General features: G+C 40.9%; 1 protein-coding gene across 1 annotated transcript in view; it reads right to left on the bottom strand.

Annotated features, from left to right (window-relative positions):
- LOC143963779 (stereocilin-like) overlaps window positions 1–27,131 on the bottom strand; it is a 127,897-nt gene that overhangs the window by 49,514 nt on the left and 51,252 nt on the right. Inside the window, exons 7-10 of the mRNA XM_077473508.1 lie at window positions 21,520–21,610; window positions 17,249–17,411; window positions 12,804–12,973; window positions 6,768–6,923 (exon numbers count right to left, since the gene is read on the bottom strand). Of these exons, the coding sequence (XP_077329634.1) occupies window positions 6,768–6,923; window positions 12,804–12,973; window positions 17,249–17,411; window positions 21,520–21,610 (580 nt within the window). The remainder of the gene's footprint in view (window positions 1–6,767; window positions 6,924–12,803; window positions 12,974–17,248; window positions 17,412–21,519; window positions 21,611–27,131) is intronic.

The raw sequence follows: 27,131 nt of genomic DNA, 5'->3' as shown, positions 1-27,131 counted from the left end.
TGAGTGGAAAAAGAGGGCCCTTGCCTACGGCGGAACTCCTTAGCCTTCCTGGCCTGTGGGAGTAGAGTACTCTTACCACCAGTGGCATTTTTAATAATGTCATCCAACGAGGCTCCGAAAAGCCGGTCGCCAAGTAAGGGAAGATCCGTCAGGGCTTTCTTAGATGCCTGGTCAGCAGACCAGCATTTTAACCAGATCCGGCATCTCAGCACCACTGCTGACACTGAAGCCCTGGATAACAGAGGAAGAGTATCCAGGGCCGCATCACAAATGTACTTAAGGCCTTGCACTAGTTGGTCTGCTAGTTCCACGCAGACAGGAGAAGCCTGTTGCTCTCACAATTTGCTGTGCAACAGTTTTGCCCACTCAGTTAGTGTCTGAGACACAAGTGCGGATGCCAGTACTGGTCGCACGGCTGGCCCCACAACCGTAAACAAGGAACGAGCCACTGCCTCGGCCTTCCTGTCCATGGGATCCTTAAATGCAGGAGTCCCCTCTATCGGGATTGTGGTTACTTTATTTAACCTGGATACTGGGGGGTCCACGACCGGAGGAGCTGACCACTTTTTGAGAAGGCTCTCCTCAAAAGGGTAACTCACCGCCATTGATTTGGGGACTGAAAAGGTCCGTTGCAGGCGACCCCATTCCCTGTAAACAAACTTGTCAAAATAAGTCAGATACGGAAACACCTTAGGTTAACGTGCTGGCTTGCAGGACCCAAAAGGGACCGGAACATCAGCAGAGGGACCTGCTGGCTCCTGAATCTTCAGGGTATCACGCACAGTTGTGATAAGTGCTCCAACAAGCGCTTTGTCGCGCACGGACCCGGTCAGATAGAGCAGGGGTCACCAGCCTCAGCAGGACCCGAGTCTGCGTCAGAGCTCCCAGAAGACGGGGGGAGGGGCCCCTTTTTTGCACCCTTTTGCCCACGCCTCCATCTTGGCAACGAACGAATTGAGGACTGCCATCAGGGTGTCCAGGGGCACTGCGCAGCCCGCAGGCGACCCGGTTACAATTGCCTGGATTTCGGGGAAAGAAACACCAGTTTCTGAAGCTGACCCTACCCTGTCTGCCACCTGAAGGGGACTTAGGACAGTGACAGTCCCACCCTCCTTACTGCCGCTGGCTGAGGGGCTCTTTGCTGTATAGGCCTGGGGTGCTATAGACTGTTTGAAGGATCTGAGTTTGATCTTCATCCAATGTGTGGGAACTTGCGCGTTTGACCATTTAGTGGTCCAACATACTCGGTAATAGTACTGATTTTGTGTGGTGGAGGACCTGTCACTGTGTGGTTTAACACAAGATCGTATTTATCACCGGGTGTTCCCATCCACATCAGTCTACAAACCGATCAGTTTATGAACTATATAATCATTGCGCTGCACTTTTCTTCTGTTTTATATCGACTTTTAAGGATGTGGTTTACCTTTTTGGTGGTCAGCTTGCAAACATTTTCAGTATTTTATGATTTGGTGTGCGCTAATTGCTTTTTTGTTTAATAGGGCATAACAACCCAGAGTAGAGGAGCTGTGTCGGTCGGTGAAGAGAAATTGTATTTTTAATACATATTTATGCCGGTATTACAGAACAACACAGTTGTACAAAGAGAGCACAGCAGAAGCTTTCTGACTGAAAGTCCAAATAGTTCCATGTGAATACAGCAGGCAGGGAAGGGAAGGAAAGAAGAGGAATAACTCCTCTGACTCATTCTGTTGTGTGTGAAAATATTCTCTTTGGCTATTGAACTCTGTAAACAGGAACTTCAGCTCAGCGCTCTTAGTGTCCCACCTCCATCTTTGATTATTCCACACGTGTGCAGGTATACCGCAAGTCTCTGTCAGGTCTTCGGGACCCGGCAGAGACCTGTGCAATATCTGTGCACACATTGATGGTAACTATTTTAACCAGTTCCTGTAAAATTACATACCTGTACATCAATTTGCTTAAGTGGTCGTATCGGGCTGATGCAGGCATCAACACTTGCAGGCCTCAACCCAGTATCATTTTTTAGAGCGGACAGTCAGCTTTCTTGTGATAACAACTGACTCCCCCCCCCCCCCCCCGCTGCCTTCTGCTGCTCACCCCGGGTCTCCCGTCCCACTGAGAGACCCGAGCAACCGGTCGGCACGCCCGCTGTCTGGCCGGAGTCTCAAACAAAGCCGGTTTCGACGTTGATCAGTCTCCGATGTAGTAAGGTCACTTCTGTTTTTTTTTTATAATTACATTTTTATAAAAATGTTTACATTTAGGACAAACCATACAATATTGTACAAAAAAGATATGTAAAAACAAAGAAAAAAATTAGAGAGTAGACTGTATATATACACTTTTATCTTTGCTCTTCTACCTTAAATCACTTTTCTCAATTATATTGTTTATCTAATAAACCCTTCTATACAATATTTAGAACCTACCATCCCCACCTCATCCAAACAATAAAATAAAAAAACAAAACAAAAAAAAACCCAAACAAAACCCAACCAACCTAAAACTCACCAATAAAAAAAGGGAGGAGGAGAGGGGAGAGGGAAGGGGGCACAATCCAAAAAATAAAAAATAAAAAAAAATTTTTGCATGGAACCTACCAACAATGACGGGGGAAGAAAAACAAACCAAAAAAAAGAAAAAAAAAAAAGAATAAATGTATTAAAAAATTTGCATGGAACCTACCAACAATGACGGGGGAAGAAAAACAAGCCAAAAATATATATATTTTTTTTAAATTAAGAATAAATGTGTTAAAAAATGTGCATGGAACCTACCAACAATGATTGGGGAAGAAAAACAAAAAAAAAAAAAAAAAAAGTCCCTCTGTACAAGAGAATGTAATCCCTTCCTAAATTATGTGCAATCGTGTATCTGTTATAAGTGCATTACATACCAAAAATGTGCATGAAGCCTACCATCAATGACGGGGAAGAAAAACAAAATCACTTCTGGTTTACTTGGCAGCCAAAGGCACTGGATTTAAAAAATCCACAGTATTCAAAACCACAGATTTTGGCATTTTTGAATGCTTTGAAGTGCAGAGGATGGGTTTGGGGTCTTTTAGACCCCCATATCCCTCTATAAAGAGCACCTGTTACTGCCTATTACTGTCACAAGAGATATTTACATTCCTTGTGACAGCAATAAAAGTGATGAGGAAATTTTTGGGACAGTGGAAAATAAATAAATAAATCAGAATTTTTTTTTTTTTTAAAGCGCCCCCATCCCTTCCGTCTCGCCTGCAAATGTAAACAGTGTTCAAATCACACATGTGAGGTATCGCCACAATTGTTAGAGCGAGAGCAATAATTCTAATGCAAGACCTCCGCTGTAACTCTAAACAAGTAACCGTTCAAATTTTTTAGATTGTCACCTATGGAGATTTTTAAGTACCATAGTACTAGTAATAGTTTGTCTGGTGGAGATCTGAGCCTAGCTGACGATACAAAGCCTTGAGGAAAGCATTGTGATAAGTATCTTTGATATTCTTGTATTATGTGTTCTGTTGGTATAAGTTTGTAATATCTTTCTTTAGTATTTTTATGTTAGCGCTTTCCTATTTTCTTGGGAAATAAATAAGACTTTGTTTTATTAAGCCGTGTGCTTGGTTTCATAGCTAACCTTGTATTATTGTGATATCAATAGTAACATGTGATCAGAGTTTTAATAGACTAGCTAACTAGGGGAATAGACAAGTTAATACATAGGTGCAATATATATAGGGAATAACCAACTCCCCCCCCCGAATAATATTTATTTGCACCAATTAGTTCAGTCACCATTCCACGAGCGTGCGCAATTTTAAAGCGTGACATGTTAGGCATCTATGTACTCGGCAAAACATCCTCTTTCACATTATCCAAAAAATTGGGCTAACTTTACCCTTTTTTTTTTTTTTTATTCATTGAAGTGTATTTTTTCCCAAAAAAAATTGCGCTTGAAAGACCGCTGCGCAATTACAGTGTGACATAAAATCAACAACCGCCATTTTATTTTCTAGAGTCACTGGTAAAAAAATTATGTATAATGTTTGAGGGTTCTATGTAATTTTCTAGCAAAAAATACTGATTTTAACTTGTAAGCAGCAAATGTCAGAAATAGGCTTAGTCTTGAAGTGGTTAATGGGTGAAGGTCTGCTTTAAGAAGACATGTAAATATTAGACATGTGCAATTCATTTAGTTCCGAATTTTATTAATGAATTTTGACAAGTTAGTTAATTCCGAAATTTCAGAATTTCAGAAATTTCCAAATTTCTGAAATTCCGAAATTTCCGAATTTTCAAAATTTCAGAATTTATGAAATTCCGAATTTCTGCATTTCGAAATGTCGGAAATTCAAAATTTTGGAAATTTGAATATTCGAAATTTCATAGATTAGAAAATTCTAAAATTTGAAAATTTGAAAATCCAAGAATAAGAATGAAAATCTGAAAATTCAAAAGAATGAAAATCTGAAAATTCGAAAACCCGAAAATCTGAAATAATAACTAACTAATAATAAATATTAAATGATAGGTATTGGAATTTCCTTTCAAATTGGGCTGTTAGTGAACATAACGAGTACGAATTTATCCGAAGTTACGAATTATCAGAAATAACAAATGCCCTATCAAACAAATGGAACGTAACAATCTAATAATAATAAATAATAATAATAAAACCTTTTTATTATTATTATTATTTATTATTCATTTGTTCCATTCCATTTGTTTAGATGCGGAATTCGTTATTTCAGATAATTCGTAACTTCAGATAAATTTGTATTCGTTATAAAATTTGAAAGGAAATTTCAATGCCTGTTATTTAATAGTTATTATTTCAAATTTTTTTTTTAAAGCGCCCCCATCCCTTCCGTCTCGCCTGCAAATGTAAACAGTGTTCAAATCGCACATGTGAGGTATCGCCACAATTGTTAGAGCGAGAGCAATCATTCTAATGCAAGACCTCTGCTGTAACTCTAAACGAGTAACCGTTCAAATTTTTTAAATTGTCACCTATGGAGATTTTTAAGTACCATAGTACTAGTAATAGTTTGTCTGGTGGAGATCTGAGCCTAGCTGACGATACAAAGCCTTGAGGAAAGCATTGTGATAAGTATCTTTGATATTCTTGTATTATGTGTTCTGTTGGTATAAGTTTGTAATATCTTTCTTTAGTATTTTTATGTTAGCGCTTTCCTATTTTCTTGGGAAATAAATAAGACTTTGTTTTATTAAGCCGTGTGCTTGGTTTCATAGCTAACCTTGTATTATTGTGATATCAATAGTAACATGTGATCAGAGTTTTAGTAGACTAGCTAACTAGGGGAATAGACAAGTTAATACATAGGTGCAATATATATAGGGAATAACCAACTCCCCCCCCCAAATAATATTTATTTGCACCAATTAGTTCAGTCACCATTCCACGAGTGTGCGCAATTTTAAAGCGTGACATGTTAGGCATCTATGTACTCTGTAAAACATCGTCTTTCACATTATCCAAAAAATTGGGCTAACTTTACCCTTTTTTTTATTATTCATTGAAGTGTATTTTTTCCCCCAAAAAATTGCGCTGCGCAATTACAGTGTGACATAAAATCAACAACCGCCATTTTATTTTCTAGAGTCACTGGTAAAAAATGATGTATAATGTTTGAGGGTTCTAAATAATTTTCTAGCAAAAAATACAGATTTTAACTTGTAAGCAGCAAATGTCAGAAATAGGTTTAGTCTTGAAGTGGTTAATGGGTGAAGGTCTGCTTTAAGAAGACATGTAAATATTAGACATGTGCAATTCATTTAGTTCCGAATTTGTTTAACGAATTTTGACAAGTTAGTTAGTCAGAATTTCTGAAATTTCCGAATTTCTGAAATTCCGAAATTTCAGAATTTTCAAAATTTCTGAATTTCTGAAATTCCGAATTTCTGCATTTCGAAATGTCAGAAATTCAAAATTTTGGAAATTTGAATATTCGAAACTTCATAGATTAGAAAATTCTAAAATTTGGAAATCCAAGAATAAGAATGAAAATCTGAATATTCAAAAGAATGAAAATCTGAAAATTCGAAAACCCGAAAATCTGAAATAATAACTAATTAATAATAAATATTAAATGATAGGTATTGGAATTTCCTTTCAAATTGGGCTGTTAGTGAACATAACGAGTACGAATTTATCCGAAGTTACGAATTATCTGAAATAACGAATGCCCTATCAAACAAATGGAACGTAACAATCTAATAATAATAAATAATAATAATAAAACCTTTTTATTATTATTATTATTTATTATTCATTTGTTCCATTCCATTTGTTTAGATGCGGAATTCGTTATTTCAGATAATTCATAACTTCAGATAAATTTGTATTCGTTACAAAATTTGAAAGGAAATTTCAATGCCTGTAATTTAATAGTTATTATTTAGAATTTTACTAATTTTCTTTTTTTTTCAGATTTTTTAATTTCCGGAAATTCGGAAATATGAGAATTCGATATTCGGAAATTCGGAAATGTGAAAATACGAATTTTCGTTTTTCCGAATTTCGAAATTTTCGGATTATCCAATTTCTGAAAAAAGCAAAAAAAAATGAAACGAAAATGAAAACTAACAAATTTTTTGTCAGTGCACATGTGTAGTAAATATGTGCAAGAGAGCCTAGAGATCAACCTGCTGGCTGGAAATAAACATTACATATTTATATGTAATACTTTATAATTGTTTTTTTTTTTATTTTTTTTTAGCTCGGTGCCTCTGACGTTTGGGAAGTCATCTCTGATATGCTTTGGATGTAATTACCTTGTTCACCGTCCATTCTTTTTGTTTACCAAAAACTTCCATTACGTGCCAGTCTTCCAGGGAGACTTGTCTTAACTGATTCTCGGTAAACTGAGTTGCCAAGCGGCCCAGGCGCATAAGGACGAGGTTTGAGAGCTTGGATGGAGGGCCCGCTATCTATGAAAAATAAAGAAAATAAAGCTGTCTGAATATTTATTTTATTAAAAACTTAAATTTCTTTAATAAGAATAGAGAGAATAAGAAATATGACCACTAGATGGAGTTGATGATCTTAGGGAATAAATACTTACTATGACATGAAATTACTTTGTCAGCTCCATCTATAGGCCATAATGTGATATTTTCCTAATTCACACTATTCTTACGAATATCAAACCTAGAGAGGAAATAGCCTAACATTTGATTTTGTCAGAATTTGCCACAGAATAATTGTACATGCATTTTTACAATTTATTTTACAAATACACCCCTAAGTACTGAGAACACCTTCATGTGATACCCGTAATACTCCTTCTGAAGAAGTCCCCTCCCACGGGACGTAACGCGTATAGGGGCAGAGTTCGGTGACGTCACCACGTTTACTATCCAGGAATGTGTATACCGAGCCGAGTACATTCACCTGCTGGTAGCGGTCTGCTGGATCTCGGAGGGTTGATTTTGTTATGATTGTTTTCTCAGTAATATCTATTCTGTGCAATATGGTTTCTTTGATTTCTCTTTGTGACTGTATGGCATATTGACTGTGAGATGTTTTTCTCCTCATTGGCTTTCACTTACTCACTTTGGCTTTTAGTTGTATTTACACTAATGCCCCATACACACGGTCGGACAATCCAACAACAAAATCCTTCGGATTTTTTCAGACGGATTTTGGGCGAAACGTGTCTTGCATACACACGGTCGCACAAAGTTGTCAGAAAGTCCTGAACGAGGTGACGTAAAACACGTACGACGGGGCTAAAAAACGGGCCAGTAGCCAATAGCTTTCGTCTCTTAGTTTATTCTGAGCATGCGTGGCACTTTGTCCGTTGGAATTGTCTACACACGATCGGAATTTAAATGATCGGATCATGTTGTCGGAAAATCCGATCAAGTGTGGGCTCCATCGGACTTTTTCCGTCTGAATTTCCGACACACAAAGTTTGAGAGCAGGATCTAAAATTTTCCCACAACAAAATCCGATTGGACTTTTTCCGATCGTGTGTAGAGAATTCCGACGCACAAAGTGCCACGCATGCTCAGAAAAAATTGGCCAAGTCAAAGTCCAGACCTGAATCCAATCGAGAATCTGTGGAAAGAGCTGAAAACTGCTGTTCACAAACGCTCTCCATCCAACCTCACTGAGCTCCAGCTGTTTTGCAAGGAAGAATGGGCAAGAATTTCAGTCTCTCGATGTGCAAAACTGATAGAGACACCCCAAGCGACTTGCAGCTGTAATCGCAGCAAAAGGTGGCTCTACAAAGTATTAACGCAAGGGGGCCGAATAATTTTGCACGCCCCACTTTTCAGTTTTTTATTTGCTAAAAAAGTTTAAAATATCCAATAGATTTCACAATTGTGTCCCACTTGTTGGTGATTCTTCACAAAAAATTGAAATTTTATATCTTTATGTTTGAAGCCTGAAATGTGGCAAAAGGTTGAAAAGTTCAAGGGGGCCGAATACTTTCGCAAGGCACTGTATGTACTGGCAAGGGGTGTGCTGGAAGGTCTATTGATGATGGCCTCTGGGGGATCTATTGCCATCAAGGGGGATCTATTGTTGCTGGAGGGGGGATATACTGTTGCTGGCTGCTTGAGGGTCTATTGATGCCAGCCGCTGGGACATCTATTGTTGCTGGCGGGGTCATTTGTTACTGGTGGAATTCATTGTTGCTAGGTTACCCCTCCCCCTCTATTGTTGCTGGGGGGGTGGCTATTGTTACCGACGGGGGTCTATTGTTTCTGGGATGGATCTATTGTTATTGGTGGAAGGTCTATTGTTGCTGGGGTGACTTGTTGCTGCTGGGGTAGCTAAAGTTGCTGACTGCAGGTGACCCATTTTACTGCTTTTCTTGTTATCATTACCAAATTTCATATACATTACTTTTCACCACAAAAATTATAATTGTTATGTATTTAAAAAAATAAAATAAAATAAAATTCTATACCTTACAGTTGAGGGATTATCCTGGTTTTTGCTCCCCTTTGGTCTACTAGTATTGATAGAGCTGGTTCCATCTACTATATTTGGGAATTCTAGTGACTTCTTGCAAAAGGCTGTATAATCAATCTCTTGAATATCGATAGTAAGTGTTCCTTGGGTGCATCTTCTCTCACAATGTGGTCAATATGTATATTGATTGATATATTTTTTGGCTAATATTGATTTGTTAATTGTATACTTTTTTTGTTTCTTTTTGAAATGTCTACTGCGTTTGTTGAAACAATTGTGTAATAACCGTGTCTTAATACAGTGTATTTATGTCTTTATAGTTGTGACAATACACATAATGCTTTACTGCTCCTGAAGAAGCCGATTGGCGAGACATGTTGAGCGAAGAGCAAAAAAATTTGTATATGATATTTCTTGCTTGCTTTTAATATCTGTTTGTTATTTACATATTTTTAATGTTGGGGTAAAATAAAATTTCATATTTTTATGAAATATGTGTTTATGGCACCTTTGCAATTCCAAAGCTGTTCTTTCCTGGGATGTTGGGGGTCTCTAATCCCCAAGTTGAGTGGTACATTCAAAATTTGTAAAATATTTTATAAAAGGGGAGGAGGGGGTTGAACCAGGGTACGGTGCACAGAGGTGAGTAGGAGGTGGAAAAAAGAGGGGGACTCGGAAGGGGGGGGGGAGTACCAATTCTTTAAGAAAAAAATGTCCTGCTTTTACCATATATGCTGTTTTTAAACAGTTGCGTAAGTATTGATATGGTTATAGAAATTTTACAAGAGGTCCTGAATAAATGATTGGACTGGACTACTCAGGACTGTTTTTAAGGCAGGGAAAAAGGGGCAGCTGCCCTGGGCCCCATCACATTAGTGGGGCCCAAAGCAGCTGCCTCATACTTGCCAACTATCCCAGTTTAAATTCCCTTATCCCTTGAAGTTTTAGTCCCGTGCTGTGTCCCGATATCTCAGTGTAAACTTCTGCTGCTGCTGCTTCTGCCCAGCTCTGCCCTATTGCCATGTGCAGATGACTCACCTTCAGACCCTGTGTTTACATGTAAATAACCTGCATTGATATGTAAATAGTGGCGGCATTAATATGTAAATAGATGTGGACTGCGGCATTGATATGTAAATAGAGGCAGCATTCATGTGTATATCATGTCCCCCGAGGTCACCTCAACCATTACTTCTGCTGAATGCTGCCCACTGGGGAGGTAAAGGTTCATGCTTGAAAGATCCTGCCTACAACTGTGGTCAATAAGCCTAACATCAGCCTGTTCTGCAAAAGTAAGCAAATTGGAGGTGGAACCCGTCTTCAAAATAACATGGTACTACAGCACCCTGATTTTTGGTGAATGTGAATACGCAGGCAGTGAGGAGATGATGTGCTGTAACCTTTAGCAACCAATCAGTGAGCAGTAATGCTGTGCACTAACCTCTTGCAACCAATCAAGCCCCTACCCTGTCCACCTTTAAGAGTTCCCTGAAAACTCATTTATTCAGGGAAGCCTATCCCACACCCACCTAACTGTCCCGAGCCACCCCCATCAAATCATTCTCTGCAGCTATTACCTTTTGTACCACCACCCCCTCCCTTTAGAATGTAAGCTCTATGAGCAGGGACCTCCTGTACCTTTTGTATTGTCTCCCCTATACATTGTAAAGCGCTGCGTAAACTGTTGACGCTATATAAATCATTAATAATAATAATAATAATAATAATCATCAGTGAGCAGTAATAATGTGCAGTAACCTCTAACAACCAATTAGTGAGTGGTATAGATGTTCAGTAACCTCTAGCAACCAATCAGTGAGCAGTATTGATGTACAGTAATCTCTAGCAACCAATAAACAAGCAGAAGTCATGTGCTGTAACCTCTAGAAAATAACAGTGAGCCATAATGTGTGCTGTAACCTCTAGCAGCCAGTCAGTAAGCATTAATGATACACTGTAACCTCTGGCAACCAATCTCAATCACTGCCTGATCTGAATCAGTAAACTGGTTTTGAGTCTAGCTGCTATTTATTGTATGTCTCAAAGCATGTGGAGAGGGAAATTGCATGGAAGAGGGGCCCCAAGTATATGTTTGCCTAGGGTCCAGTCAATATTAAAGACGGCCCTGGGGCTACTGCATAGTAAATGAAGTTTAACACTGGTAAATGTAAGGTTAATGCACTTGGGGGGTAAAAAAAGAGAAGTTACTCTTTAGGGGGAGAACCCCTAGGGACTTCCAGGATGGAGAAGGACCTAGGGGTTCTAGTAGAAGACAGACTCAGCAATAGCATGTAGTGTCAAGCAGCAGCTACCAAAGCATAATATTGGCATGCATTAAAAAATGAATTTACTCCAGAGATAAAACAATCATTCTGCCACTTTCTACAACTCTGGTTTGGCCACATCTGGATTATTCGGTCCAGTTCTGGTCACCAGTCCTCAGGAAGGATGTGCTGGAGCTGGAGGGAGTCCAGAGAAGGGCAACTAAATGAATATGGGGGCTGGAGGAATTCAATTATGAGGAACGACTACAAGCGCTAAATGTATTCTCCCCGGAGAAGAGACGTTTGAGAGGAGATATGATAGCGATATACAAATATCTCAACGGTGATCCCAGCATAAGTATGAAACTTTTCAGTCCCAAGGAGTGTAAGCCCTTGTACACACGGGTCGGACATTCCGACAACAAAATCCGTCGGATTTTTTTCAACGGATTTTGTCCGAAACTGTTGCATACACACGGTCGGACAAAGTTGTCGGAAAATCCGATCGTTCGTATCGTGATGACGTTTTTTTTAGTTACGACGAGACTACGTTCACACTAGTAGCCAATAGCTTTGGTCTAGGAATTTGATCTGAGCATGCGCGACACTTTTTCCGATCGGAATTCTCTACAAAGTCCGATCGGATCATGTTGTCGGAAAATTTTATATCCAGCTCTCAAACTTTGTTGGTCGGACATTCCAACGGAAAAAGTCAGATGAAGCCCACACACGGTCGGATTATCCGACAACACGGTCCGATCAGACATTTTTTTCGTCGGAATGTCCAAGGGCTAAGAGGACACAGGGGCCACGCGATGAGCCCGGTTTAACTTCAAGCTGCGTAGGGGGGTTCTTCACAGTCAGGGCAGTAAGGATGTGGAACTCCCTTCCACAATCGGTGGTGCCGGCAGGAAGTATGGATCGTTTTTAGACATGTGCACTGCTGAAAAATTCATTTGTTTTCGTTTCATTGTTTTGTTTTTGTTTTTCGGGTCAATCGTTATGATCGCAATTCTTAAATTTTAAAATAAGAAAAAAAAAATTCTAAAGAATAACAAACTAACTAATAATAACTAACTATTAAATTATCGGTATTGGAATTTTCTTTCAAATTTGGCTGTTGGCGAATATGAATTTATCCGAAATAACGAGTGCCGCATCTAAACAAATGGAACGGAACAAAGGAATAATAAATAATAATAAAACGTTTTATTATTATTATTATTGTTTATTATTATTAATTGGTTACGTTTCATTCGTAACTTCGTATAAATTAGTATTTTTTATGTTCACTAACAGCCACATTTAAAAGGAAATTACAATACCTATAATTCAATAGTTAGCAATAGTTAAGTTATTATTACTTATTATTTCAGATTTTCTCATTTTCAGGTTTTCGGACTTCGAATTTCTAATTTCCAAATTTTTGAATTTTCTAATTTACGAATATTCTGAAAAATGTGTTAAACGGGTTTTCGTTAAATTTGGATATTTCCGAATTAATGAATTTTGTGAAATTTGTTAAAAAAAAATAATTCGGAAAGGAAGCGAATTGCACATGTCTAGGGGTATTTTTAGAAATGATCATTTAAGTTGCACGGATACAATTTTTTATAGTACCTGTAATACTTTGCCCAGTAGAAGAGCCAGCTCGCTGGTTGAGATAAAAGGGTCCTGACCGATGACTTCCAGACAGTCCATGAAATCAGTGGGCGCCATTGCCAGGAGTAGATCCACCCCCCACGCAGAGACAATGCTGTCACGGAGAATGTTGCACTCAGGACCGCTTCCTGGATTACATGGCAAGAAATATCATCAGTCATTTCTATCAGTGTTATTACATTTATTCAACGCAGGATAAATACTTCTCCTTTCAGCTCTCTGTAGAGTAGGGACAAGCTTGGGTTCAATCCAAACTCCCGAAGTTAACTGTCCATTACTGGGCCAATGCACGGCAGGCGGGAGATTCTCCATGCCGCAGCTGTATGTATACAAAAGGGTGAGGATGCTTGTGACATCATTGACCTTATATGGTCACATGGCCAATGACCTAGATCAGTGATGGCGAACCTTGGCACCCCAGATGTTTTGGAACTACATTTCCCATGATGCTCCACTACACTGCAGAGTGCCAGAGCATCATGGCAAATGTAGTTCCAAAACATCTGGGGTGCCAAGGTTCGCCATCACTGACCTAGATTCTACTATGACCTTGTACCCATACCACTTACTGACCGCCGCACGACTATATATGTCCTGACTTTGAAGAGGGATATCTCGGTAACGGCAGCAGCTGCTGCCACAACCGGTGTATCCATCTCTTCAGGAGGCGGGTCGGTAAACGATAATGGTGGTCTCTGTGGCAGATTTATCACAAGATCACCGTTATCGCCGGCGGGAGAGGGGTCCCCCCCTCCCGCCGTTCTCCCGTGCCCTCCGCTGCTTACCGGAGCTGTCGGCAGCGGCGGAGGCGATCGGGTCCTATCCGTGGCTGGGTATGGAGACGAGTGAGGCTAAGATGGCCCCCATCCGTCTCCACACCATAGCAGGGCGGAAGCGACGTGAAAACGTCACTTCCACCCATACCTCTTAAGGGCACATTTTTGTGTTAAAAAAACGTGTTTTTAACTTGTAAACACCTAGTCTGAAAAAAAGGTCTGGTCTTTAAGTCAATGTTGTCATGGGCATCTCCGTTACTTTGAGTATGTGCAGCTGTGGGGATGGGAATCTCCGGCCCGAAACGTATTGACCTGGCAATTTTCAGTCTTTGGATGAACTTGGGTCTTGCATCGTAATTTTTAGCAGGGGTTCCCTAAGCACGGAAGGTTATTTGAAGGGTTTCTCTATGTTGGAAAGTTTGAGAAAAGCTTCCTTATGCCACGTACACACGATCGGAATTCTCGTCGGAAAAAGCTCTGATGGTTTTCCCGACAGAATTCCGACGGAATGCTCAAGCTGTCTTGCCTACACGCAGTCACATCAAATTCCGATCATTTATAACGCGGTGGCGTACAACACGTACGACGTGACTAGAAAAAGGAAGTTCAACAGCCAGTAGCCAAAGCTTCTGTCTCGTAGTTGAATCTGAGCATGCGTGATTTTTGGCGTGTCGGAATTGCATACACACGATCGGAATTACCGTTAGAAAGTTTTTCCGTCTGGAAAATTGAGAACATGCTATAAAATTTTTGGCTGGCAGAAATTCGGACAGCTAAATTCCAATGGAGCATACACACGGTCGCATTGAAAAGCTCTCATCAGTCTTTTTCTGGCCGGAATTCCGATCGTGTGTACGCGGCATTAGACTGTTCGTTGTCCCTAACTAGTTTGAAAGGGAGACATGCCCTAACCCCTCTCCTGTTTAAAGTTCTTCAAGCAATACATTTCAGAAAGACATCCCCTAGACCAGTGATGGCAAACCTTGGCACCCCAGATGTTTTGGAACTACATTTCCCATGATGCTCATGTGCTCTGCAGTATAGCTGAGCATCATGGGAAATGTAGTTTCAAAACATCTGGAGTGCCAAGGTTCGCCATCACTGCCCTAGACTGAGTTATTTAAAAAAGGACCTAGATATATCCCTGGGAACTACAGACCAGTTAGCCTAACATCAATAGTATGCAAGTTCTTGGGGGGGATGATAAGAGACTATATACAAGATTTCAGCAATGAAAATGGTATTATTAGCAGTAATCAGCATGGATTCATGAAAAATCGTTCTTGCCAAATCAATCTATTAACCTTCTATGAGGAGGTGAGCTGCCATCTAGAAAAAAGGAAGGCCCGTAGACGTGGTGTATCTGGATTTTGCAAAGCATTCAATACAGTTCCCCATAAAGGCTTACTGTACAAACTAAGGTCTGTTGGCATGGACAATAGGGTGAGCACTTGGATTAAAAACTGGCTACAAGGGCGAGTTCAGAGGGTGGTGATAAATGTGGAGTACTCGGAATGGTCAGGGGTGGGTAGTGGGGCCCCCCAGGGTTCTCTCATGGGACCAATCCTATTTAATTTATTCATTAAGGACCTGTAGGATGGGGTAAACAGTTCAATCTCTGTATTTGAGGACAATACTAAGATAAGCAGGGCAATAACTTCTCCGCAGGATGTGAAAACCTTGCAAGAGAATTTAAAGAAATGAATGGGGTGGGCAACTACATAGCAAATGAGGTTTAATGTAGAAAAATTTAAAATAACGCATTTAGGTGGCAAAAACATGAATGCAATCTATACACTGGTGGGAGAACCTCTGGTGGAATCTACGATGGAAAAGGCCTGGGGGTCCTAGTAGATGATAGGCTCAGCATTGGCATGCAATGCCAAGCTGCTACTAACAAAGCCAATCGAATATTGGCATTAAAAAGGGGATTAACTCCAGAGATAAAACAATAATTCTCCCGCTCAACAAGACTCTGGTCTGGCTGCACCTGGAGTATACTGTCCAGTTCTGGGCTCCAGTCGTCAGGAAGGATGTACTGGAACTGGTGAGAGTCCAGAGAAGGGCAACAAAGTTAATAAAGGGACCAGAGGACATTAGTTATGAAGAAAGATTACAAGCACTGAACTTATTCTCTCCAGAGAAGAGACTATGAGAGGGGATATGATTTCAATGAACAGATACCATACTGGTGACCCCACAATAGGGATAAAACTTTTCTGCGAAAGGGAATTTAAAAAGACATGCAGCCATTCACTGAAACAAGAAGAAAAGCTGTTTAACCTTAAACTGCGTAGAGGTATCTTTACTGTAAGAGCGGTAAGGATGTGTAATTCTCTTCTACAAGCAATGGTTTCAACAGGGAGCATAGATCATTTCAAAAAGCTATTACCTAAACGACCACAGCATACAGGGATATACAATGTAATACTGACATAAAAACACACACATAGGTTGGACTTGATGGACTTGTTTCTTTTTTCAACCTTTCCCACTATGTAACCATTGCAGCCTCTGTACTATTAGGGAAGAACCAGTTATTACCAGCGGCCCCCGTGGGGGTAGCACTGCAGGTATAAAATAGCTATAATAAAATTTGGATAGGATGGGGCCTCGGGCTCTGAGCTTAAAAGAAAAACCCAATACTGATACAAGGTACTGCCTGTCCCTCTACCCCTTTCTGTTAACATGACAGGACTTACTTCGAAAAATGGTTGACGGGTTCACTGAAGATAAGAAAGATGGCTAATGAATCTCATTTGAAAAATTATAGTTTCTCATCATTGGTTTTGGAACATGATGATAGGGTCACTTTAAAGCAGATGAATCACAGACAATAAATTGTTTTGATTTTCTTCTTTGAGAAATTTGGTAATCGGCATATAACTATTCTCACAGCTTAACATCCTGACATAAATGCAATAAATTATATTTAGAGATCTAAATTTACAACAGCTCTGCCAATAGAAACGGTGGATTCGATATGGTGAAAATCTGTAAACTTCCTCAGGACCCCCCCCCCCCCCCCCCCGCCACCAGCTGCGATTATCTCCCTTTCCTTGCGGGCGTGCCAACTGCTGGTCCCAGGAGCCCATTCACACCCCATGTGGAATACACTTCCAAGAAAAGAAAGCCGCACACCGATGATGTCACCGGGTTCAGAAGGTTTACTCAGCCATACGATCCATGCAAGGCCACATCTTGAGGCTGCTCCTTCTGATGTTTCACCCTTATGGGCTTAATTATAGTTCTTTAGTGCTTGAAAGAGTGAAATGCATCAGTTAGGGACGCCCTCTTGGCAGAAACTTGCTGCAAGGATTTTTTTTATGCATTTCACCCTTACAAACTTAATCGTAGAGTATAAGTAAGGCCATATTAGTGAAATGCGTCAGTAGGGGCAGCCTCAAGACAAGAACTTGCATGAATTGTATAGCCGAATACATCTTCTGGACTTGGTGACGTCATTGGTGTGTAGCATTCTTTTTTTTTTTTTTTTGGTGATGGTGAAAATCTGGAGCTGGTTAGGACAGGAGGACCATTTACAGGGGATAATGGAGTCGAGTTGGTGAACTTACAATGTTACATTACATTGAGGAGCAAGACAAGTCTTTGTATTTTGCTTCCCACCTGAGGTCAGAGATGACTTTTTTAGCAAGGTGCGCTGTCTCTGCATGCTGTCCTGAGACTCTGTTGCATTCTCTGCCCGCGTACAAGCATTGCCCAGAGGGGACTTCCTCCATCTATTTTCTTCAGACAAAATCTGTATCACCCATTGGCTGGAGATTGCTGTCTTAAAAGTAAAGAATTGACGTGAAGCCATGTGCAATTTTCAAACAAAGGGTGACTCAATAAAAGATAATTGGAGAAACAATTTGGTTTTATTTTATTTACCCCTTCTCTTTGCACTTCAGTGGGACTTACCCCCATTTTTTTTCACCCTCTTACCTTGTCCACTGGGTTCTCCACAAAAACATACCTGCCCACAGAATCCAGCATTGTCTGGTGTCAGCACTCCAGGTCCTCCACTGCCATCTTCTCATGTGACATCATCAGGGGGATGGCTGTCTCATCCTGGTTCTTTAAGAAAGCCCCCTGATGATGTGGTGCATCCATAGTGTGGTAGTCATGTGCATGTGAAGCTTGACAGAGATTGACTCCCCCCCACTGTAGTTTCCTGTGCCCCCCTCCCCACGCTGTAGTGTCTTGTACCCCCCAATGCTGTGTCCTCTGCCCCCTTCACATCCCCCTTCCACTGTAATGTCCTCTGGCCCCTCCCCCTACAATAGTGTTCTGTAACACAGTGTCGTCTGCCCCTCCACATCACCCCCCTCCCAGTTAACAGAAAAGCAGCGGAGGTTGGGGAGGTAGAGCCGTGGTCACAATCCACCTGTCGCCCCCCCCCCCATATTAGGGTAATAGCATTGATCTCTACCAGCCTCATATAATAAGTTCCCAGTTTTGTATCGTCTTCTGTAGCACCTCCCCATTCAACAATGTATCCTGTCCTCACTCTCTGACCCTCCTTTCCTCTATTAGCTCTACAGTCTCTGACAGTCCTCTCCAGAATTACATATACTGAAGATTATGGTGTGGCCCTTTGGTGATGTCAGGGACTGCATTTGAGGCCCACTTTAGCTCATAAGTTGACAACCACGGCTTTAGAGGATCGGCTGTGTGCAACAAAGAGGGCGTACGATGACAATGCTACAGAAGGAGCACAGAGAGGGCCAGCAGGCACACCTCTTCTAAAGATAGGAAGAGCCCCGAACAATTACAGGGAGAATTGTGTGTCGGGGGGTGCAGAATGAGGCATATTAGAAGATGCATGGGTTGCATGTTAATGGAGGATGCAGAGTGAGGTAAGATGGAGGATGCAGAGTGAGGTGTAATAGGCATACAGTGGTTGCAGAGAGCATGTTGGGGGGGGGGGCGGGGTGCAGGGACACAGATGGAGCACCTTGATGTTTAGGCAGGGTTGCTATCAAATTTAGTTGCCCAGCAATAGTTGCCTTGGCCAATTGTTAGGAGATCAATTGATTCCTCTCTAAACTTGGACTTGTTGCACCTTTTCTCTCCTGTCACCAGGTGGAGATATACTAGTGACATTAGATAAGACAGGGGCTTTGAAAGCTCAGACATGAATGGATGGGGAGTCTCAGCCAATAGGCAGGGATGATCTTGGTCCCATGGCCTGCTAGGAGAGCCTATTTATTTGGATGGAGTCAGGTGATCAGGGTTCTGTGCCACCTGGACGGCTGTCTGGGTAGACGTGTGATGTGCTGTCCCGAGCTGCTAGGCCGGAAGCCTGTCCTGGGATGTTTAGCTGCTAGGCTGCCTGAGGGCCTTTCCAGGAGTGGGAGAGCAGCATAGGGTTGGGACTGCTGACCTCTAGTCCAACCAGAAGTAGTGGTTCCACCAGACGGGGAACCAGCTGTGGTCAGTGGTAGAAGGGGAAGCTGTCGTCATTAAGGGACCATCCACCTTGTTACCGGAGACCACAGTGAGTAAGCTGAAGCAAGTACGAGATCAGTCTTCTCACCAGTCGGAGGTGGCCAATCCGGGGACGATTGACATGTATCACAGATCCCTGGCCAGGGGGCGGGGCTGTATGTGATGCCCAGCGGCGGGAACACACTGATATTGAAATGAAAGCTGTTCCAGCGGTGTTCCTCAGTGCTCTAATCATCCGGCCGGCAATCTACTTCCTTTCCTATGTTTCCCTGCACAGGTAGGCTGCGTGATGGACACAGGTAGGCTGCATTGGTGGACATGGGCAGTGTGCATTGGTGGACACAGGCAGGCTTCATTGGAGGACACAGGGTAGGCTGCATTGGTGGACACGGCCAGGCTGCATTGGTGGACACGGCTAGTCTGCATTGGTGGACACGGCCAGGCTGCATTGGTGGACACGGGCAGGCTGCATTGGTGGACATGGGCAGACTGCATGGTGGACATGGATAAAGTTGTTAATATTTATTTTTATGACTTAATTCTGCATAAAACATTTAAGTCTCATTTCATTAGATAATTTATGAGGTTGTTTTTAGGGGCGGGGCAGGGTAGGAGTTTGGCAGGGCAACTGGTGGCGAGTAACCCTTGAGGCCTGGCTAGTAACTCAGGACTTAAAATTTTGAGCCCTGCTATACAGGACCACACCAGAACAGGAAAAGAGGGGAAATCTTCCAATGAGGCGTTCGTTCTGATGACAACCAAGGATTCCCTCACTGTGCAGGGATTTCCTCCCACTTCCTGTTTTGGCTATAAGACAGGCTATAAAACAGGAAATTAAGACCCCTTTCACACTGAGCTGCCCCGGGCATCAGTGGTAAAGTAAAAAAGGTATTTTTAGCACCACTTTACCATCGTTTTAGTGACGCTATTCGGAAGAAGGGGTTAAATCCGCCCGTAAAGCGCAGAGCTGCCCCATTGTTTTCAATGGGCGGAGCGCTTTAGGAGCAGTGAGTTCACCGCTTATAATGCGCTCCAAAGAAGCTGCTGGCAGGACTTTTTCTGATGCCCTGCCAGCGCTAAGCTCCAATGTGAAAGCCCGACAGGAGCCGCTTTTTTCAGGGTGCTTTGCAGGTCCTATTTTCAGCGCTATAGCGCCTGCAAAGCGCCTCAGTGGGAAAGGGGTCTAAGGGAAATCTCCCCAATGGGATAGAGATGGAAAAAAATGGTAGAGGCTAGAACTCAATTACTTAATCCAAAATTAAAAATAAATAAAATTTTGCCTTTAGTTCTACTTTAATATGCTCCCACAAAAATAATAATAATAATAATATTCGCCTGTGTTTTGGGTGGGGAATCAAGGAGAAAAATGATCTAAATATAAGAAGAGGGTGAAGGTCCACTTTAAATCCTTCAGCAGAACTAAAACTGATATGATATGCTAAGTGGAGTATCAAAACGAGACACTGCACTGCCGAAAAATGTGTTCTTTTTCATTTCATTTGTTTTTTTGTTTTTGTTTTTTCGTTTTTTCGGGTCATTCGTTATGATCAAAAATCGTAAATTCGTACATTCGTAAATTCGAAAGTTTGTAAATGTGAAAATTCGTAAATCCGAAATCCGCAAACTCGAAATATCGAAAAGTCAAAAATTCGTAAATTCGCAGATCTGAAAATCCGAAATCTGGGAATCAAAAATTCGGAAATTCTAAATAATAACTAACTAATAATAACCAACTATTAAATGATAGGTATTTGAATTTACTTTCAAATTTGGCTGTTAGTGAACGTAACGAATATGAATTTGTCTGAAGTTACGATTTATCCAAAATAACAAATGTCTAACAAATGGAACAGAAGGAATTAATAATGATCATTTATTTTTATTTTTATTGTTATTTATTATTATTAATTCATTACATTCCATTTGTTTAGATGTAACATTCGTTATTTCGGATAATTTGTCACTTTGGATAAATTCGTATTTGTTATGTTCACTAACAGCCAAATTTGAAAGGAAATTCCAACACCTATAATTTAATAGTTAAGTTATTATTAGTTAGTTATTTTTTCAGTTTTTCAAATTTTCGTTCTTCTTTTGAATTTTTGTTTATTTTCGGTTTTTCATATTTTCTAATTTCCAGATTCCCAAATTTCCGGATTTATTTTCGAATTTCGAGGTTTCTGAATTTTCAAGATTTTCTCATTTTCAGATTTTTCGAATTTGCGAATATTTGGAAAAATTTGTTAAACGTTTTTTTCGTTAATTCAGATAGTTACGAATTTATGAATTTGTTGAAATTTGTTAAAAAACGAATTCAAAATGAATTGCACATGTCTAATCAAGACTCTCAGCAACATAAAAGGACCCATGATACTGTAGGTATAGTGCAGATGAGGCAGAGAAGAGCAAATAGAAAAATACATAAATTAAATAAATGATATGCTTACTGTGCTGAGAGATTGCAGAGTACTAACTGGCAATAAAGGGACCAGTCTATCCAATCGCTCCATTAATGAGGAGGTCCACAGTGTCGGAGACCTGAATACAAAGATAGAGTTCAGCCACCATAGAACAACCGACACAATCTAGAAACAGCAGGCCCATAATCTGTCTAAAGCCCAACCCTCAGGTAAACAGATAAATACAGTGCCTTGCGAAAGTATTCGGCCCCCTTGAACTTTTCAACCTTTTGCCACATTTCAGGCTTCAAACATAAAGATATAAAATTTGTATTTTTTGTGAAGAATCACCAACAAGTGGGACACAATTGTGAAGTGGAACGAAATCTATTGGATTTTTGAAACTTTTTTAACTAATAAAAAAATGAAAAGTGGGGCGTGCAAAATTATTCGGCCCCCTTGCGTTAATACTTTGTAGAGCCACCTTTTGCTGCGATTATAGCTGCAAGTCGCTTGGGGTATGTCTCTATCAGTTTTGCACATCGAGAGACTGAAATTCTTGCCCATTCTTCCTTGCAAAACAGCTGGAGCTCAGTGAGGTTGGGTGGAGAGCGTTTGTGAACAGCAGTTTTCAGCTCTTTCCACAGATTCTCGATTGGATTCAGGTCTGGACTTTGACTTGGCCATTCTAACACCTGGATACGTTTATTTGTGAACCATTCCTTTGTAGATTTTGCTGTATGTTTGGGATCATTGTCTTGTTGGAGGATAAATCTCTGTCCCAGTTTCAGGTCTTTTGCAGACTCCAACAGGTTTTCATCCAGAATGGTCCTGTATTTGGCTGCATCCATCTTCCCCTCAATTTTAACCATCTTCCCTGTCTCTGCTGAAGAAAAGCAGGCCCAAACCATGATGCTGCCACCACCATGTGTGACAGTGGGGATGGTGTGTTGAGGGTGATGAGCTGCGTTGCTTTTACGCCAAACATATCGTTTTGCATTGTGGGCAAAAAGTTGGATTTTGGTTTCATCTGACCAGAGCACCTTCTTCCACATGTTTGGTGTGTCTCCCAGGTGGCTTGTGGCAAACTTTAGACGAGACTTTTTATGGATATCTTTGAGAAATGGCTTTCTTCTTGCCACTCTTCCATAAAGGGCAGATTTGTGCAGTGTACGACTGATTGTTGTCCTATGGACAGACTCTCCCACCTCAGCTGTAGTTCTCTGCAGTTCATCCAGAGTGATCATGGGCCTCTTGGCTGCATCTCTGATCAGTCTTCTCCTTGTCTGAGCTGAAAGTTTAGAGGGACGGCCAGGTCTTGGTAGATTTGCAGTGGTCTGATACTCCTTCCATTTCAAAATGATCGCTTGCACAGTGCTCCTTGGGATGTTTAAAGCTTGGGAAATCTTTTTGTATCCAAATCCGGCTTTAAACTTCTCCACAACAGTATTACAGACCTGCCTGGTGTGTTCCTTGGTCTTCATGATGCTCTCTGCGCTTTCAACAGAACCCTGAGACTATCACAGAGCAGGTGCATTTATACAGAGACTTGATTACACACAGGTGGATTCTATTTATCACCATCAGTCATTTAGGACAACATTGCATCATTCAGAGATCCTTGCTGAACTTCTGGAGTGAGTTTGCTGCACTGAAAGTAAAGGGGCCGAATAATTTTGCACGCACCACTTTTCAGTTTTTTATTTGCTAAAAAAGTTTAAAATATCCAATAGATTTCGTTCCACTTCACAATTGTGTCCCACTTGTTGATGATTCTTCACAAAAAATTAAAATTTTATATCTTTATGTTTGAAGCCTGAAATGTGGCAAAAGGTTGAAAAGTTCAAGGGGGGCGAATACTTTCGCAAGGCGCGGTATACACTTGAAATACATCTACATAAATGATATACAGTGGGGATCGAAAGTTTGGGCACCCCAGGTAAAAATGTGTATTAATGTGCATAACGAAGCCAAGGAAAGATGGAAAAATCTCCAAATGGCATCAAATTACAGATTAGACATCTTATAATATGTCAAAAAAAGTTAGATTTTATTTCCATCATTTACACTTTCAAAATTACAGAAAACAAAAAAATGGCGTCTGCAAAAGTTTGGGCACCCTGCAGAGTTAATATCTTGTACTGCCCCCTTTGGCAAGTATCACAGCTTGTAAACACTTTTTGTAGCCAGCCAAGAGTCTTTCAATTCTTGTTTGAGGTATCTTTGCCCATTCTTCCTTACAAAAGTGTTCCAGTTCTTTGAGATTTCTGGGCTGCACTGCTATTTTAAGGTCTATCCATAGATTTTCAATAATGTTGAGTTCAGGAGATTGTGAAGGCCATGGCAAAGCCTTCAGTTTACGCCTCTTGATGTAATCCCCCGTGGATTTTGAGGTGTGTTTAGGGTCATTATCCATTTGTAGAAGTCATCCTCTCTTTAACTTCTGCTTTTTCACAGATGGCATCAAGTTACCATCCAAAATTTGCTGAAATTTTATTGAATCCATTTTTCCTTCTACTCGTGAAATGTTCCCTGTGCCACTGGCTGCAATACAACCCCAAAGCATGATTGATACACCCCCATGCTTAACAGTTGGACAGAGGTTCTTTTCATTAATTTCTGTGCCCTTTCTTCTCCAAACGTACCTTTGCTCATTCCGGCCAAAAAGTTATATTTTAACCTCATTGGTCCACAGAACTTGTTTCCAAAATGCCTCCGGTTTGTCTATATGTTCATTTGCAAAGTTCAAACGCTGATTTTTGTGGTGAGGACGTAGAAGAGGTTTTCTTCTGATGACTCTTCCATGAAGACCATATTTGTACGAGTATCTCTTTATAGTGGAATAGTGTACCACAACTCCAGTGTCTGCCAGATCTTTCTGGAGGGATCGTGCAGTCAAACGTGGGTTTTGAATTGCTTTTCTCACAATCCTGCGAGCTGTTCTGTCTGATATTTTTCTTGGTCTTCCAGATCTTGCTTTAACTTCCACTGTTCCTGATGACTGCCATTTCTTAATTACATTCCGAACAGAGGATATTGACATCTGAAAACGCTTTGCTATCTTCTTATAGCCTTCTCCAGCTTTGTGAGCGTCAACTATTTTCAGTTTCAGTTTTCTAGACAGCCATTTTTTTGTTTTCTGTCATTTTGAAAGTGTAAATGGTGGAAATAAAATCTGACTTTTTTTTTGACATATTATAAGAATGTCTAATCTGTAATTTGATGCCATTTGGAGATTTTTCCATCTTTCCTTGGCTCCATTATGCACATTAATACACATTTTTACCTGGGGTGCCCAAACTTTCGATCCCCACTGTAGGAAGGTTCCCCCAGAGGGTGGGGTTTTTAGGCAGCAAATTGATATAAACAAAAGATTTAAAAGAAAAGGTGTATTGTATTGGTCTTAATAAAAATGTATTAACGTACAGAAAATGAAGTTAAAATATGAGTTCAGCAAAGGGAGTGTATACCCTAAGTGCAAATAGTGCCACTGAAAAAGTATATATACAGCATTACATAGCAAATCTGTGTAGAAAGACAGGACTGACGCATTTCGACCCATTTTGATTGGGGTCTTCTTCAGAGGCTGAGTTCGATGGCCCGTTGGTTTTTGCCTGATAGTCTTCACAGAAGTTCTTGGTTGGGAGATTCCCCCTTTCCTCCGTATACCCATAGGTAATGTATTGAGATGGCCATAGATATGTATATCTACACATATGTATATATATACACATATGCATATATATATATATATATACATAGTTATGTAGTAGGTGAGGTTGAAAAAAGACACAAGTCCATCAAGTCCAACCTATGTGTGTGATTATATGTCAGTATTACATTGTATATCCCTGTATGTTGCGGTCGTTCAGGTGCTTATCTAATAGTTTCTTGAAACTATCAATGCCCCCCGCTAAGACCACCGCCTGTGGAAGGGAATTCCACATCTTTGCCGCTCTTACAGTAAAGAACCCTCTACGTAGTTTAAGGTTAAACCTATTTTCTTCTAATTTTAATGAGTGGCCTCGTGTCTTCTCAAACTCCCTTCCGCGAAAAAGTTTTCTCCCTATTGTGGGGTCACCAGTACGGTATTTATATATTGTGGGGTCACCAGTCCGGTATTTATATATTGTGGGGTTACCAGTCCGGTATTTATATAATGAAATCATATCCCCTCTCAAGCGTCTCTTCTCCAGAGAGAATAAGTTCAGAGCTCACAACCTTTCCTCATAACTAATATCCTCCAGACCTTTTATTAGGTTTGTTGCCCTTCTTTGTACTTGCTCCATTTCCAGTACATCCTTCCTGAGGATATATATATGTTGTGCTTGTATAACAGTTTGTGCATTTTTTCCTTTTGAGATGCTAAATGTATTTTTCTTGCAGCAAACCTCTGAAGAAAACCCCAATCAAAATGGGTCGAAACGCGTCAGTTTCTGTCTGTCTTTCTAGACATGTTTGCTATGTAATGCTGTATATATACTTTTTATGTGGCACTGAGGAAACCTCCCTATATATCATAACATTCGGGGTGAGCAGCTTCCATATACCTCTCTATACACGTATCTTTCCTTTTCTACATCTACATAAATTGTTTTATTTTTTTTGTAACTCTCTTCCTCAAGTACTGTGATTTGGGGGAACCAGCCAGGCAGCACCACCAAATCCTCAACCTCTACACGGCACATAAGCAGTGCAGCTTGGCTTAGAACTCATCTCTACTGATTTCACTGCCGTAAATTGAGATCCAACGGGACTCTGTGATTACCGCACTGTGCAAATAATCATTGAGCTTTACACCAACCTATTAAAGAGAAGCTTTCCTTACAATGTAATGGACCCCTGTAGGAGCCGCTGGTGAAAATAGTCCTATTTCTCCACCTCGCATTTACAGCCAGGCACACAGCATTTTCTTCACTCCTCTTCTTGCTCAAAGAAACAGTCATCCTCCCCATGGTTGGTTAATCTCATGCTTGCCCAAGCATGCACAGGAGGATAAAACTTCCTCTCTCCAGACCTGCCGTACATATCGGATCCTGCCCTGCTGCTACAGCCACCCTGCAAGTGTAAGGTAAAGGTGGACTCTGATGGGGACCCTGCAGTAAGAATGGATTCTGATGGGGACCCTGAAGTAAGGGCAAACTCTGATATGGACTCTGATATAAGGAGGACTCTGTTGTAAGGGTGGACTCTGATGGGAACCCTGATTTAAAGGGGTCTCTGATGGGATACACAATACTATACACTATCACTGAACTAAGGACACTGGCTGGGAAGAAGGTCACCATCTAGGGCGATCAAGGGATTACCTGTGTGCCCAACAATATAATGTGTGCTGCTTTTACTAAGCAATCTTTTTGTTTTTTTCCCCTGCTTTGCAGGGAATAAAAAAACAGCAATATCGCCTGTCAGTGTACAGAGCTTGATTTACTAAAGGGAAATCCTCTCTGCACTACAAGTGCACGGCAAGTGCAGTCGCTGTAGATAGCTGTAGATCTGAGGGGAAGCTCTGAAATGAGGGGAAGCGCTGCTGATGCTGTTTTTTTGTTTTGTTTTTTCCTTGCCCCCCTCGGATCTACAGCGACTGCACTTGAAAGTGCACTTGTCGTTCAAAGTGGATTTACCTTTGTTTACAACACAGAGCACTCTTCTGTGATTGA

This window comes from Lithobates pipiens, unplaced genomic scaffold, assembly GCF_037356315.1.
Source record: "Lithobates pipiens isolate NorthernLeopardFrog02 unplaced genomic scaffold, aLitPip1_a1.2 Scaffold_8, whole genome shotgun sequence".
Taxonomy (NCBI): domain Eukaryota; kingdom Metazoa; phylum Chordata; class Amphibia; order Anura; family Ranidae; genus Lithobates; species Lithobates pipiens.
The sequence above is the reverse complement of the archived record's forward strand: the minus strand, read 5'-3'. Positions and strand labels throughout refer to the sequence as shown.